This window comes from Pelobates fuscus, chromosome 1 (assembly GCF_036172605.1).
Source record: "Pelobates fuscus isolate aPelFus1 chromosome 1, aPelFus1.pri, whole genome shotgun sequence".
NCBI lineage: Eukaryota > Metazoa > Chordata > Amphibia > Anura > Pelobatidae > Pelobates > Pelobates fuscus.
Window position 1 is genome coordinate 295,130,115 of NC_086317.1, and position 15,943 is coordinate 295,146,057.

Sequence of the window (15,943 nt, forward strand, 5' to 3'; positions counted from 1 at the left end):
GACTTAATGGTGTGGAGGTGTCCTAAATGGCTGTCTATGATAAAACATGCAGTTTTTTTGTCTACCTCAGCTTGATCATCTTAAATTATTATTATTATTTTTTTTATAGTTTAATAGACTCTTTTTGAAGGACTTTGTTGAACGGTAGAGAAGTGGGAGTATGGAAAGCATAGTTCTGAGAGTGTGTGAATGCACCGTATAAATGTATGATTGTGTTTGTTAAAGGAACACTCCATTTCACAAATACAAAATAAGGAAATAAAAAATAAAATAAAAAAATACTATATAGTATGTATACCCCAAATGAAAACATGTATTCATTTAATTATGCATTTTGAGGTATATCTAAAAACATTTTATTAATTGTCAAGGTTGGAATGTCAAGGTAAGTATAATAACCCTACATAAAAGTGGCAGAGCTACAGGGTCTGCCTTCAGAAATGCTGGCAACGGTATCTGAGGGTGTGTAACTTGTGTGGTGCTCATTTGGAGATATAGGAGTACCAGGTGAATTGCGTAGCTCAAGGGTATGTATCTTTGCATTCATTTGTTTTCTAGACGCTGTCTCCAAAACTAGGTGCCCTGTACAGAAACAAATTCTGCCTAAGCCCTACAGTAAAGGAAAAGATTGTACAACAAATGCTGATGCCAATCATTGATTATGGGGATGTAGTATATGCACCTGCACCGCAATCCAACATTAATAAACTCAATACATTGTATAACTCGTTCTGACGATTTGTGCTACAATGTAATTACAGGACCCACCATTGTGACATGCTAAAAGAACTAAACTGGTCGTAGCTGGAATCCAGATGCACCCTTCATCTTTCCAGCCTTGTGTTTAAGATCTTTTCTGGGAAGCTCCCACCCTACCTGAACAGAATGCTCTCCTCGGCTGTTCCCAACTCCTATAACCTCTGATCCAGTAACAGCACTTTATTTAGTCTACCTCAATACAAAAAGAAAGCGGCCCGATCCTCCTTTTCCTACAGAGTACCGCAATTATGGAACGACCTCCCACACACTCAAATCTTCCCCAAGCCTAAAGTCCTTTAAGAGGTCCCTCTCTACATACCTCAAAACAGAATGCATGTGTCATGGTTGATTATATATTTCCTACCTGTTCTATGTTAAATTTGATATATACTGTATTGTGTATTAATATTGTTTTTGTATTTTTTTGTACCCTATTGCATCAATGCAATGTTTTGAGGACCCAGGACATACTTGAAAACGAGAGAAATCTCAATGTATCTTTCCTGATAAAATATTTTATAAATAAATAAAATAAATAATCCATCATAGCTGGGTTTTCTGTTCTGTGTGCATCCTCATTGCCAGATATATAACAATGTAATCATGCATTAGAAGGAATTTAGAGTCCACTTTTGGATTTACTACATGTCACTTATGTAATTCATAATAGCTGACATAACAATTGAAATGTAAATTCTGCTTCTCACTAGGTTAATGGAATTTTCCATTTCAGACCCAGGAAACCCAAGATCCAGTCCTGACTTCAACAATGAATATTCTGTTGTTGGAAGATAGGCTTAAAATATAGACAAGTATCTTACATCATTAATAAATATAGTTACACAGCCACTCTCTCAACAATATACTCCAAGCTTATTTACAAAATATAATCAAAATGTAGTATTAGTGCATCCTAGAAGATTATCATTGGATATCTCTTTTCAGCTTGACCAAAGCCTCTATTTAAAGTTTTGGCTAAACCTCTAAAACAATTTAAAAGTTTGAAAATATTTCAATATTTTAATGCATTGATATATTTTGTCTATTTATATTTTTTTTATATCTGATTCATTTTTTTTATATTTTAGTATTTTGAAAAAATATATTTTTAAAGTTTATTCAAAAATATAAAATCATGGGAAAAACTTATTCGAAAAAAATAAACAGAGGCCTAACTAGGTCTAAACCGTTCATGTGGGAGCTCATAAGGTCTTTTTGTTCAGGTAAATTTTCTATCAAGTGCTGCCAAAAGTTAGATATAATTAGATATACTTTTTACAAAATGCTGAGAAGTAGTTAGTGTGTTAGCATGGCTAGCAAAAATAAATAAAATAGTGTATTTTTAATAAACAAACAATTAAAAAACAACCCAATATGAATCGTTTAAGTAAAACATACTACATTATACCAACAGACTACCTGTATATACTCGAGTATAAACCGACCCGAATATAAGCCGAGGCCCCTAATTTTACCCCAAAAAACTGGGAAAACGTATTGACTCGAGTATAAGACTAGAGTGGGAAATGCAGCAGCTACTGGTAAATTTCTAAATAAAATTAGATCCTAAAAAATTTATATTAATTTAATATTTATATACAGTGTGTGTATATAATGAATTCAGTGTGTGTGTATGAGTGCAGTGTGTGTGTAAGAGTGCAGTGTGTGTGTAAGAGTGCAGTGTGTGTGTAAGAGTGCAGTGTGTGTGTAAGAGTGCAGTGTGTGTGTAAGAGTGCAGTGTGTGTATGAGTGCAGTGTGTGTGTATGAGTGCAGTGTGAGTGTGTGTATGAGTGCAGTGTGTGTGTGTGTGATGCAGTGTGTGTGTGTGTGATGCAGTGTGTGTGTGTGATGCAGTGTGTGTGTGTGATGCAGTGTGTGTGTATGAATGCAGTGTGTGTGTATGAATGCAGTGTGAGTGTGTATGAGTGCAGTGTGAGTGTGTGTATGAATGCAGTGTGAGTGTGTATGAGTGCAGTGTGTGTGTGTGTGTGTGTGGTGTGTGTGATGCAGTGTGTGTGTGTGTGATGCAGTGTGTGTGTGTGATGCAGTGTGTGTGTGTGTGGTGTGTGTGTGTGTGATGCAGTGTGTGTGTGTGTGTGTGTGTGATGCAGTGTGTGTGTGTGTGATGCAGTGTGTGTGTGTGTGTGTGTGTGTGTTGCAGTGTGTGTTTGTGTTGCAGAGCCTTGGTGGGGGGGTGGGCATTTTTATTATTTTTTTGTAATTATTATTTTAAAAAATTTTGTTATAATATTATTAGTTTTTATTATTATTATTATTTAATATTATTTTATTTATTATTTAATTTTATTATTATTATTTTTTTTCGTCCCCCCTCCCTGCTTGATACATGGCAGGGAGGGGGGCTCTCCTTCCCTGGTGGTCCAGTGGCATTGGCAGTTCAGTGGGGGGAGGAGGGCTGGCAGAGAGCACTTACCTCTCCTGCAGCTCCTGTCAGCCCCCTCTTCCTCCGCGCCGGTCCGTGCAGCTCCTCTGTCAGCTCCCAGTGTAAGTCTCGCAAGAGCCGCACTATGACCCGCGGCTCTCACGAGACTTACACTGGGAGCTGACAGAGGTGCTGAACGGACCAGCGCGGAGGAGGAGGGAGCTGACAGGAGCTGCAGGAGAAGTAAATAAACTCTCTGCAGCCCCCACAGCCCCCAGTCTGTATTATGGCAATGTAAATTGCCATAATACAGACATTGACTCGAGTATAAGCCGAGTTGGGGTTTTTCAGCACAAAAAATGTGCTGAAAAACTCGGCTTATACTCGAGTATATACGGTATATAACTACATTAAACTATAATAAAATCTATACAGAGAGGGGATATTTGTGTGTGTGTGGGTTGAGGGGTATGTTCATGAAAAATAGTAGTAGTTGTATGTATGTAAAAGGACTGAGGCTTAGATAATTTTAAGTGCCACCTTAAGTTATACATGCTTATGGGAATATAATCAAAAGTAAAAATAAAAATGGCATTATTCTTGTCTCTTTAGGGCACCTTTATCAAATGTTACTATATACAGGTAATGCTGTTTTTATAATGCAGATCGCATTTCAGTTGTATAGTGGTTACAAATGTGTAAAATATGAGCCAGAAGAACAAATTATATAGAAATTGCATAATGAAGGCCAAAATAGTGACCGTTTTTTTTTTCCAATAAAGTTAAAATAACTTATTTGGATAATTGTCCACTTTACCTAGTTTGAATGCAATTTTGAAATTTTGTTAGCAATTTATATAAATTTACTCTTTTACTTTTTTTTTTGCAAATGACCTCCTTTGCCTTTTTTACTTGTGTATATTTAGTGCGAGCCTTGATCCATGACTAATATCATAATGAATAATCCATTGCAGACAGCCATTTGAGAATAACCATATTTAGCCCCAAAATAGTTCATAGAGCAAGAAAGTCAAAGCCTGGGGAAAAAACGATAGAAGGTACATCATACTTGTCTTGATATACTGCACATACGGTTTTTATATTGAGACAAATGTACAATATTTGTCAGAACATTGCATTGTTTTCTTTTCTGTTTCTTTGGTAGATATTAAGATTTTATTTTTTATTTATTATACAAAATACCTCCCCCACTGTTAGGAATACTCTCAGAACTTGAATACATATTGGTTAAAATGAGTTAAATTACATTTTGGGAGAGATACAAAATAATTTAACATTTACAGATTTTGGCTCTGTACGTCACCACAATGGATTTTAAATGAAACAACCAAGATGTAATTGAAGTGCAGACTTTCAGCTTTAACTCATGGGATTGAACAAACATATTGTATGAAACGTTTAGGAATTGCAACCATTTTCATACACAGTCCCCTTATTTCTGAGGTTCAAATGTAATTGGACAAATTAACACAAGCATAAATAAAATGTAAATTTGTAATACTTTATTGAGAATCCTGTGCAGGCAATGACTGCTTGAAGTCTGGAATGTATGGACATCACCAAACGCTGGGTTTCCTCCTTAGTAATGCTTTGCCAGGCCTTTACTACAGCTGTCTTCAGTTGTTGTTTGTTCGCGGGTCTTTCAGCCTTAATTTGTATCCTTTAGTAAGTAGAATGCATACTTGATCGGGTTGAGATCAGGTAATTCACTTGGCCATTGCAGAATATTCCAATTCTTACCTTAAAAATCTCCTGGGTTGCTTTCTCAGTATGTTTTGGGTCATTTGTAAAGTGAAGCACCATCCAATCAACTTAACTGAATTTGGCTGAATCTGAACAGACAATATATCCCTATACACTTCAGATTACATCCATGCCATCACATTGCCTCCACCGTGTTTTACAGATGATGTGGTATGCTATGAGCCGTTCCAAGCCTTCTCCATCATTCTGGTACAGGTTGATCTTAGTTTCATCTGTCCACAGAATGCTGTTCCAGAACCGGGCTGGCTTTTTTAGATGTTTTTTTGGCAAAGTTTAATCTGGCCTATCTATTCTTGAGGCTTATGAATGGTTTCCATCTTGTGGTGAACCGTCTGTATTGGCTCTCGTGAAGTTTTCTCTTTATGGTCGACTTGGATAATGATATGCCTATCTCCTGAACAGTGTTCTTCACTTGGCTGGATGTTGTGAACGGGTATTCTTTACTATGGAAATGATCCTACGATCCACCACTGTTGTTTTTCAGGGATGTCCAGGCCTTTTGGTGTTGCAGAGCTAATCAGTGCATAATTTTTTTCTCAGAGTGCACCAAGCTGTTGATTTGGCCACTCCTAGTGTTCCTGCTATCTCTCTGATGGATTTATTTTTGCAGTCTAAGGATTGTTTTACTTGCATTGATAACTCCTTTGACCGAATGTTGTGGGTTCACAGCAATATCTTGCTTAATTGATGAAGAAATAATGAAGACATATCCCACATCTGTCCACAAAACAGTTTTTGACTCAATTGTCCAATAACTTTTTGTCCCTTAAAAAGGGGGAGAGCACATATTATTGAGCTGTAATTCGTAAACCCTTCCTCCAATTTGGATGTCAGTGCCCTCGAAAGAAAGCTCAGTAGCTGCACTTTAAGCCCATATTAATTATTAAACTGTAACTTGAATTTATTTTGGTAAACATCTGAAATAACAAAACTTGTGTCAGTGTCCAAATATTTTCAGGCCTAACTGAGTAAATATTTGAACAATTGATAATTTTTTTTATTGAGAAATTCCTTATGTATACATGTCTTCAATGATGAGGTCAGTTAGCTTCAATATGCTATGAGAAATCTATATTTCTATATATTTTTTATTTTATTATGTTCCATTCTATTTCCAGCCGCTCTATTGATAATGTGCGATCGTTGTCTATAGAAAACTCCATGCTTTGATACATGCTGTCTATAGGGTTCCAGGTTTACTTAGTATGTTATGAAAGTCTACCCCTCCTGATTTTTTGGGTGTCCTATAACGATACAAGGTCCTCTTGAAAACATACATTATTTAATTAATTCTGATATTTTCCTTTCAATTCTCTAGGCACTTTGCTTTGCAAACACACCTCTCACTAATTTTGTTTTTCATCCTTGCTTTGTAATAGCTATAAAATACAAGCATGTACATACAGCAGGTTTCTGGATTTGCCTGCTCATTTGTATTCCCCCATCACAACCTTTTATACCAGCAGTCCCACAAGATGTGATGCCTGGGTTCTTGGAACAGTCAGTAGCAAGCTGTATGCAGCATACAAATTAGATTTGTAACTTCTGCTCTGCTCAGGAAAACAAGGTACATTTTGCTCAAATATATAATTTATAATAACAACAGTGCTACTTACATATAATTTCCTACTTGGTTACAAATTATTTTGGTACTTAATAAAATATAAACAAAATATAATGTTTATATATTGGAGAAGAAAATATGCAGAGAAATATGTACTTAAATCACGATTGACAGATTTCCTTCTCCTGTTTTATAATCAATCTGTAAAATGCATTGCTGATCAACAGCAGTAGGGAGGCTATTTTGAACTCATTGAAAATATGCATCTAAATAGAACTAATTACTCTGCATCCCAGCTCACTTTACCAAGTATTTGATTTGAAGCTAAATTATAGGCTTGTTGAAATTCCTTGCACACATTTTGAACTCTGCATTTACAACAAAAAGACACTTAAGGACCATTTATAATAACATGTAATTTAATCAATGGTGACATTGCTTGAAAATAAATATTTTAGCATTTCTATCTTTCAGAAGTATCCTATTTGCAATATTGTATTTAGTTTTGGGGAAAATAAAATATTTGAACAATTGACATTGTGCTATTGAAAATCAACCAATGAGACAATAAGATAACAGACAGAGAGACATAGAGAAAGACAGACAGACGGACGGACGGATGGATAGATAGATATTCACTTTGGATTAATACTGTAAACTTTATGTAAATGCTCAACACTCACGTGTAATGGCTTGGCATGACTTAATGCAGAAGGGTATATCAACTCAACTTTACATACAAAATAAATAGAAATTATATGAAATAGAAAGATATGGCTGGCACCTTCATCACCACACGTATTAATGTAAATCAATCTTAATAGTTTTGCTGCCAATGTGCTATTAAAGAAGCCTGCCAATCAATGAATATTTTTGATATTCTAGAAGACTGAAGAGCTTATTCTGGGATAAAGGTCAACTGTTACTAACTATAAAGCTTGAACAAATATATCAGTGGTGTAATAAAGATGATCAGTCTTTTATGGGTTGCATTGATTGTTCTTTTAACATATATATGTCAGGATTACTAGTTGATCCAGCACGTAGAACTGTATCACACCTAGGACCAATAGGTAACGTCTTACCGGGCCTTAGAATGGCCGGACTTAACGAACCAAAGGATAGTCAGAATACTTGTCGAGGTCGGGGACAACAGAATGAGACACAACAATGGGGGAAAGTCAAAAGTCAGGGATTCCAGAATACCAGGAAGTCAAACGAAGCCAAAGTCAATAACCAGAATATGAACGCTCAGAAACACACTCTCGGACAACCACTAGGGAAATCATGACATGGCAATGAGGAAAGGTAAGAAAAGAGTTTAAATATGTTTCCCTTTACTCTGATTGGCTGAAATTGGCCCTTGACCCCAGAAAGTGCGCACGCATATCACGCGTGACAGCACACTCCCGCAGACATCGTCATTAACATGGTCGGACGTGAGGTTATAATTTGGTGTGGATCCGCTGAGCGCAGATACAGCGAGGTGAGGATGAATATGTTACACTATATCAATATTAACAATATTATTGGCAAAGGTACCCCCTTTGGCCAACTCAGCTTCAGCCATTTAAACATTCCAAATAGAGGATTCAACTTATATTTATATATCACTGCTATGGAAAAACTCAACTATAGTTCACAGTAAACTCTTTCAGCATATTTGTTCTCCTACTTTTTTGAAAGTTTAAGGTTTCTGCAGACAGAATAGATAAATACATTGAAAGGTTTGTAGGCTGAGACACAAAGAGAAATCTCAAAGCATTTTACCGTGAGTTACACTTGGGAATCACAATTTATTTTAGATAGTTGCAGTTTTACAACCTAAAATACACCAAAAATGTACTATATAAAAATAAAACAATTTATTTTAGATAGTTGCAGTTTTACAACCTAAAATACACCAAAAAATGTACTATATAAAAATAAAAAGGTGTCAAAACGTAGCATTCACATACTCGACACGTCCAAGCACAGATACACAAACTTCTATTAATAATTCAAATAACAATATATACTTTATAATATATACATTAAGGTATTTTGAAGCAAACATGTTCTTTAATTTATAATGGAATGCCTCATTTTACCCAAGGGTATAAAATAATAGCTTCTTGGATATTTAATGCAGTGTCTATTTCTGTACTAGATGACCTGTCAAGGCAGTTATGATATATAGTGATTTGTCTAAACCAGGGGTCCTCAAACTGCGGCCCTCCAGATGTTGCTGAACTACAACTCCCATGATTCTTTGAATTACATAGATAGACTGAGAATCATGGGAGTTGTAGGTCAGCAACATCTGGGGTCCGCAGCTTGAGGAGGATCCATGGTCTAAACCCTTGTACAGAATCAGTTACATGGAGCACAAAACCCTCTTTTACAATATGTCTATGTTAGATTATGCAAAGTCCAAAATACTAAATTTAAAATGATGCCATATCAGATAACTGGACCCTTGTAATGTCTCGGTTTTGAATAAATATACAACAAGTAAACTTCCAATATGTTGCTTTAAAATATCTTTCATACCTTAAAATATTCCTATTTCAGGGTATATTGATTTGAAATTCAGAAATTTGGCTAAAAATCCAACTGGCCCAAATTCAGATATATTGAAGTTCATGATTAGCCAAACCTCCAAGTCTACCAATAACTGTCTTCTCATTATCTGCTTATTGCAGCTTAGCAAGATTTTGAATTACAACATTGATAAAAGGATCATGAATGGCTGTGGGATAGAATCAAGTCACAAGCTCAGCGTACACTGATCTCTCATAGGCTGAACAAGACTTTTGAAGGATGAGTTGTGATGAAGAGTTATAATGCAGCAAGAAATGCACTTAGTTTGGCCTGAGCGTTCCTTTAAGTCAGTCCCTTTGCCCAATAATTATAAGTCATTTGGGAGTTTGGAGACACAATACTGACAGACAGCTCTGAGACTGGAGAACCGTGCACTGCACAATTTTAGATAAACTCTGCATTATGGAGATTGATGCATGGGTGAAGTCACCCACTGTACAGCACGGGGATTGAAACGTAAATATATATCATGTTAGATGGAAAAAGTACAATTTTGTTTTTAGGATATAAAACTCACCAGGTGTTACTGAACGCACAACGACAGGCTTTTCACTTCCAGCAACAAAACCAAAACCAAGAACTGGATCTCTCCTCATTTCCACGTTCCGAGGCGCTGGAGGGTTGACTTGGCAGCTTTCAATTCGTGAGTCTTCAAAAGTTGCTGTTTGTGTCAAGTGACTGCAGAGAAAAAAAAAGAAATCCCATCAAAAAAGTCATGGTTAAACTGCTTAGTATATGGCTTTAGTATATGATTTAATAGTATGGTGATCAACTGAGTGGGAAAAGGAAACATCCAGGCTTTTGCGTAATGTGTAGTTTCTGGTCAAACCATTTTATACACTTAATGCTCAACATTTTATTATTTTTTCTCTATTTTTGCACATGTTGTTTGTACTAACTATGCTTTACTTTGATATAATTAATATGTTCAATAAAAATAAATAGTGAACTATTTCAGTATAGATTGTGATCAAGAAAAAACTAAGATCTGCAATAATTTAAAAAAATGTATGAAGATACAGAATATACATTTTTAATACATACCGGTAAATCCTGCAACGTTTCAGGAAATACAAATAATTTGTATTTTAAAACAATACCGAATCTGCATTAGAAATCTGCATATTATTTAATCCTCTGGACCATGCTGAGTTTAAGGGCTGTAACAGATTTCTTTTTTTTTTTACAATTAAATAAAACATTTAAAATTGCCAATAACTTGTGTTAACCTTCATTATGTGATGCCTTTTTTCTATATAAGGTATGTGTATTAAAAAAGTAAATTACATCAAAATCCAGTTCAGTCCTGACATAGTAAGGGCACACATTTCACTGAAAAGGAGGAGAAATATAAACATAGCTATAAATGAATTTTGCAATTAGTCTTCCCAACAGTCATGCTAAAATCACAAGGTTCTGTACTTCCATGGAAATAGAAAGATCTCCATATAAATCAGTAAAAAGTGAATTTATGTGACCGTAAAAGCACGTAAATTGCTCCATGTTTAGCCATAGCTAAGCCCATCATTTTATGAGAATGCAGTGCTACCTATTAATCATAATTTATTTTACAAATATATGATAAATATATTTGTAAAACTTGCTGGATGAATAGTTAGCTCATAAACGGAATACATCTTTTACTTTTATATCAATGTGGGATTAACAAAATTAAACTTTAATTTGTTATTATGTGTAATTTAACTATGGTTGTGCTATACGTAAGACACATTGCTAGTTGGGTTTTTTCAGCTGTGAAGGCAGAATCTTTACAGTTTACCAGCTTAGTAAATTTACACTTCTAAGGTGTAAAATGTTGCAATTGTTCAGGATTTGTGTTAAACATAGGACCTTTGATGGACAGAGTGTTTTAAAGAAACACTATAGCGTTAGGAATTCAAAATTGTTTTCCTAACGCTATAGCGCTGTTTACGTATCCGGCCCCAACCTGTAGGGTATAAAAAAGGTTCACTTACCTTTTTTTCCTTGCACATGTAGGTCTCTGCACTTCTGTCCTGCCTCCTTGACTGAGATCACTGAGATTGATGATATCAGCCAATCAAATGCTTTCCGATAGGAAAGCATTGGGAAGCTAGTGCATATGCTCTCTGTGCCAATTAGTTGGTCTCTATGAGACCGTCTGATTGAAATAGTGGAGTTTTACATTGCTGTTTTGGAGGAAGTACTTCTAGTGGCTGACTTAGTGACAGCCACTGGAGGCATTAAAACCCTGTAATGAATGCAATGTATTCACTTGCACAATTAAAGCAGGGGGACATGGCACCTAGACCACTTAATTGATAAGAAGTTTTGTGGGTGCCTATATTATCGCTTTAAGGAACACATGACCATATTGAACAAGGTAAAACTAGCAAAATTTTGGGTCAAAGTGCTACACACTGGTAAACACAGCAAAATGTCTTTAACCCCTTAAGGACCAAACTTCTGGAATAAAAGGGAATCCTTAAGGGGTTAAAAAAATACTACCAGCATACATCTTACTTGTCTTCCACAAAATGAAAACAAAAAAATATATATAACTATTACAAAAAAAGACATCTATTATTTTGTAATGCATCCTATATATATACCCTTTCACATTCCCAGGTTAGCAATGCTCTTTGGGGACAGCCATCTTTAAGTCCACTTGGGTAGGAGACACAGTTTATCATCAAAAACATGTTTGCATGTTTTCTTTTTAGACATGTGGTGAATTTGACCAAAGAAGGACAAAGATAGAGGCCCCCAAAATGCAATGATGAGGCAGGACATATGCTAAAAGCATGTGCACTCACTACAAAATAATACACAGTGATATATTACGTCTAATGTTTTATTCTCAGGAATAAAATAAAATACTACAGGTATCCTTTCATATACATTTAAGATTAAATACAATGTTGATGGACAGATGAGTTACTATAAAAAATATGAACTTTTCTTTTTTAATATATTAAAATATTTGCTGGTACTTGCAGTGTTTAACTATGTATATGTGAGCTATTTGAGAGGGAAAACTAATTACCATAATTGATGGACAAGAATAATTGAGCAGCTAAAATGTTATCAAACCAAGGATTTTAGATAATGAATCTGTGAACACATTTGCATGCCAGTTAATAGTTTGTTTTAAATATTTCTCGGCACATCTGCTTTAGTGCTTTGTCAAGAGGTTCCCTTGGTGCTTGAAAGGGGCTATGACTATAAAATAGCATGTGTTTTAGTACACAACCTTGCCATATTACATGATTATGAACCATTAACTTGTGATTTAAAGCTCTGTCTAAACAGAATGTAGACATGTAATTCTTGTAATATACTGTGAGTACTAAACTGATCATCCTGTTATATAAACATGCATTGCACATTTGATTTTGCTTAATATCAAAACTGTTTTTAATGTTAAAAATATAGAGACAATAATCAATTGCTGTGACAAACTCAGATTGAAAATTAATAGAGAAAACCTAGTGAACAATATTGTAAATGACTGTGATTGGGGTAACAGGTAGTTGACTAAATAAATGTATGCCTCAAATACATTTGTTTTTGGCAATCTTTATATTTATCCAATTATACAAATTTTTCAAAGGAGAATGGAAACAGGTAATTTGTGTATCTTTGCGTCAGATCACATTTGCCAACAAGATTAAGCAACTCGTAAACAGAGTTCCGTTAAACAGCAGATACTTGTATTGTGCAAAAGGATATTAATAAAGGTCCTCATTATATCATGCAATAAACATGATTAGAAGAATCACATAGCCACCGATATAACGGTCAGAGAAAAAGAATGCGAAAGAGGAAAGGTAGAAATTAGAAAACAGAAATTCACACCCTCCCGTCTTGCCGTCAGACCTAATTTTATGAAATCACTCAAGCTCCAATATATGTGAACAGAGGTCTAAGTGCCACAGCCAGTATTTGTATTCCAGAGGGATACAGGTACATAATATAGTCACATCATCCAAGTCTGCGAGCATCGGTCAAAGGTACCCTTCAGTGTTATAGTCATAGACTATAATGAATATATCTTTGACATTCATTGCTGCAACGTGAGGGCAGATTGTCTATTTCACATAGTAGGATTAGGGATTTAGCTACTGTCAGTAAATGCTTAGTAAGGGATTTCTTATATTTAAAGGGAATATAGTGTGGTAGGGAAAGATAGACAAAGGCTGAAAGTGGAGGTTTGTATCAACAATCTCCAGTATTGCAGTATAGATCCTCTTCCAACAGGATGCAATTAGTAGGCATGACCACCAAATAAGCAGCTTATAATTAATCTCTTGACATTTTTAAGTGACCCAACCTTGGTGTGTGAGACTATATGTATTAACTGAGCAAAATTGTTGCAAATAAATACAATCATCTTTCTAAAATGTAGCTAAGTGCAATCTCTCCCCCGATTTAGAGTTATATAGTACATGAATCTGTAGATCAGGGGTTGTTTTCTGTTGTAATCATAGTTAACCAATAAATGGGTGTTGAAATAATTGGACAGAACTATCTGCCTTGTCCAAACAGTTGAGCTGTCAGAGTGTCCCCAGAAGCCAAGCGCCTGAGGTCTATCCACAATTTAGGATAATTATTCACATGCTAATCCAAGACCCAAAGTTGATGGTTAGTCTGATTTGACACAGATGGAAGTCCCAACCCTCAAATATGTTTTGGTAAAATCATGAGTTTCAACATTTCCACTCAGGCATCCCGGCCTTTACATACAAATTTGAGGTCAGAGTTACTGAAAGTATGGCTTGGGAATTTTAATGGGGATGGTTTAAAATAAGTATAGTATAGTCTAGGGAATATACAAATTTTTAGTGTGTAAATTCAACCAAACCAGGAAATGTAATGATTGGATCACAGTGGCATATCTGATGCAAAGGATTGCAGCAGTCTGTTTAAATGATCTTGTTATAGCTGTCCTAAGTCCGTAGGGGGTCAAATTTGCAGATAAATGAGGCAGTTTTTGAACCTGGATAATGAAATTTGTGACTGGCTAAATATTTGATGTGTTAGGGAAATATCAAGAAGCATTGAGTTACATATTAGATAGTATCTCATAGTCCTTACATATGACTAACATATTGGAAAGTGATGCCAGCTGCATTTTCACAAAGAATAACATATCATCAGCATAAGCCATGACTTTATGTTCTCGGCACCATAAGCAAACCCAGTAATAGTCGTGTTCTGTCTGACTGCTTCAAGAAATATTTCAAGAGTGAGTGCAAGAGAGAGGAAACCCTGCCTTGTCCCATTCTGTATCTGCAATGGTTGGGAGAGTGCACTGTTTATTAACACACTGACACTAGGTACAGTGTACAGAGAAGCCACCCAGCTATTTATGTTAGGGCCATATGCTGTAGGGTCACAGACATAAAACTCCAGACTACCCAGTCAAATGCCTTTTCTGTATTGGTAGAGGAGAATGAGATCTCGATGATCGCATTCATGATGGCTGCATTCATGATGTTAAGTGCTCAGATTGTATTGTACCTTGCCTCTCTACCAGGGAAGAATCCAACCTGATTCAAGTGGACTACCTGTGACAGTACCCTACTGATGTGTAGAGACAGCGCCTCAGTAAATAGTTTTAAATCTATATTAAGCAGGGACATGGGCGGAACAGTTAGCTGGATTCTTTTCTTCTTTTAGGATAACCAAAATTTAAGATTCCAGTGAATCATGGGGGAGTCAACTCTCTGGTAAGAGAGCGCTCAATCCATTAACCATTTTGGTTACACCAGGTCTCCAAACTCCAAAAAAAGTATTTCAAAGGTAACTTCCTTACGAGATGTATTCTGAGTACATACCCAGCTCATACTCAGCTCAGCCAAAGAAAGCCCAGTGTGAGCAGAGCTGCTGACTTGATTCCTTGCCCACAGTCAATCTCTTTGGCAAATATCCCCTCCATAGTATCTATTTTGGAAAACTGATATCTTGTAGAAATAAAAACCTTTCAAATTGACATTTCAACATATTCTAAGGAAGGTACATTAACCAAGTGAACTTTATGATATAAGTGCAAACATAATATTAAATATACTACCAAAACATGACTCTATTATTGCTTACCCCCCAACATTGGTGTCCTGAGAAGCAGGACACAGGTGGGATGGGGTAAAGGGGGAGGGTCAGAGTTTCGATTGTAAATAGCCTGGCTGCCTGCCAATCAAGCTGACCATCCCACTGCATGCAGGACATGTAGGAAGCACTGTTTCAGAACTCTCCACAGGCTCCTAGTAACATGATTGCATAAGGGAACACAGGATGGCAGGACAGGACCAGAAAATTGGCACTGTCCCACCAAAATGATAATGGTTGGAAGGTAAGTTATTGCCTTCCCAACTAACAGCATGTTTTTACTTTGCATTGTACTAATTACTCAGCATTTTCTTTAACCAATTTAGAATTCTGATTCCTGTTGGTAGTTTATATAACAGAACTAAATTATTATCTATTTACTAGGGAGCTCATATAATTATGTAGACAGATCAAACTAACTGTGTAGTTTGGATAAGATTCTTGAATAGAATGGTATTATGATATTTTTATTACCAAGCAATGAATTACTTTGAAGGAATTTGCAAATTCTGTATTCTAGATTAAAGGAACACAAAACAGTATGTGTCTCTCTGCCTCCGTGGCCCCCCTGAGGTCATGAATGGGATAACAAACATTTTTTCTCTTACCTGATTCCAGGACAGAGGTCCCTCGGCGCTGGATTGGGCTCCTCGTCTTGCAACGTCACAGGAATGGGGGAACCGAATGCGTATGTGCGCAGCGCGCCATGCATGCAGTAGGCCTTCCCATAGGAAAGCATTAAATCGCTGCACATCCTCATGCAAACTCTTTTAAACTC

At 36.0% G+C, this 15,943-nt stretch overlaps 1 protein-coding gene across 1 annotated transcript in view; it reads right to left on the reverse strand.

Annotated features, from left to right (window-relative positions):
- The window catches only part of FRMPD4 (FERM and PDZ domain containing 4), a 541,249-nt gene that overhangs the window by 127,273 nt on the left and 398,033 nt on the right, over nt 1-15,943 (reverse strand). Inside the window, exon 3 of the mRNA XM_063457824.1 lies at nt 9,593-9,753. Within this exon, the coding sequence (XP_063313894.1) occupies nt 9,593-9,753 (161 nt within the window). The remainder of the gene's footprint in view (nt 1-9,592; nt 9,754-15,943) is intronic.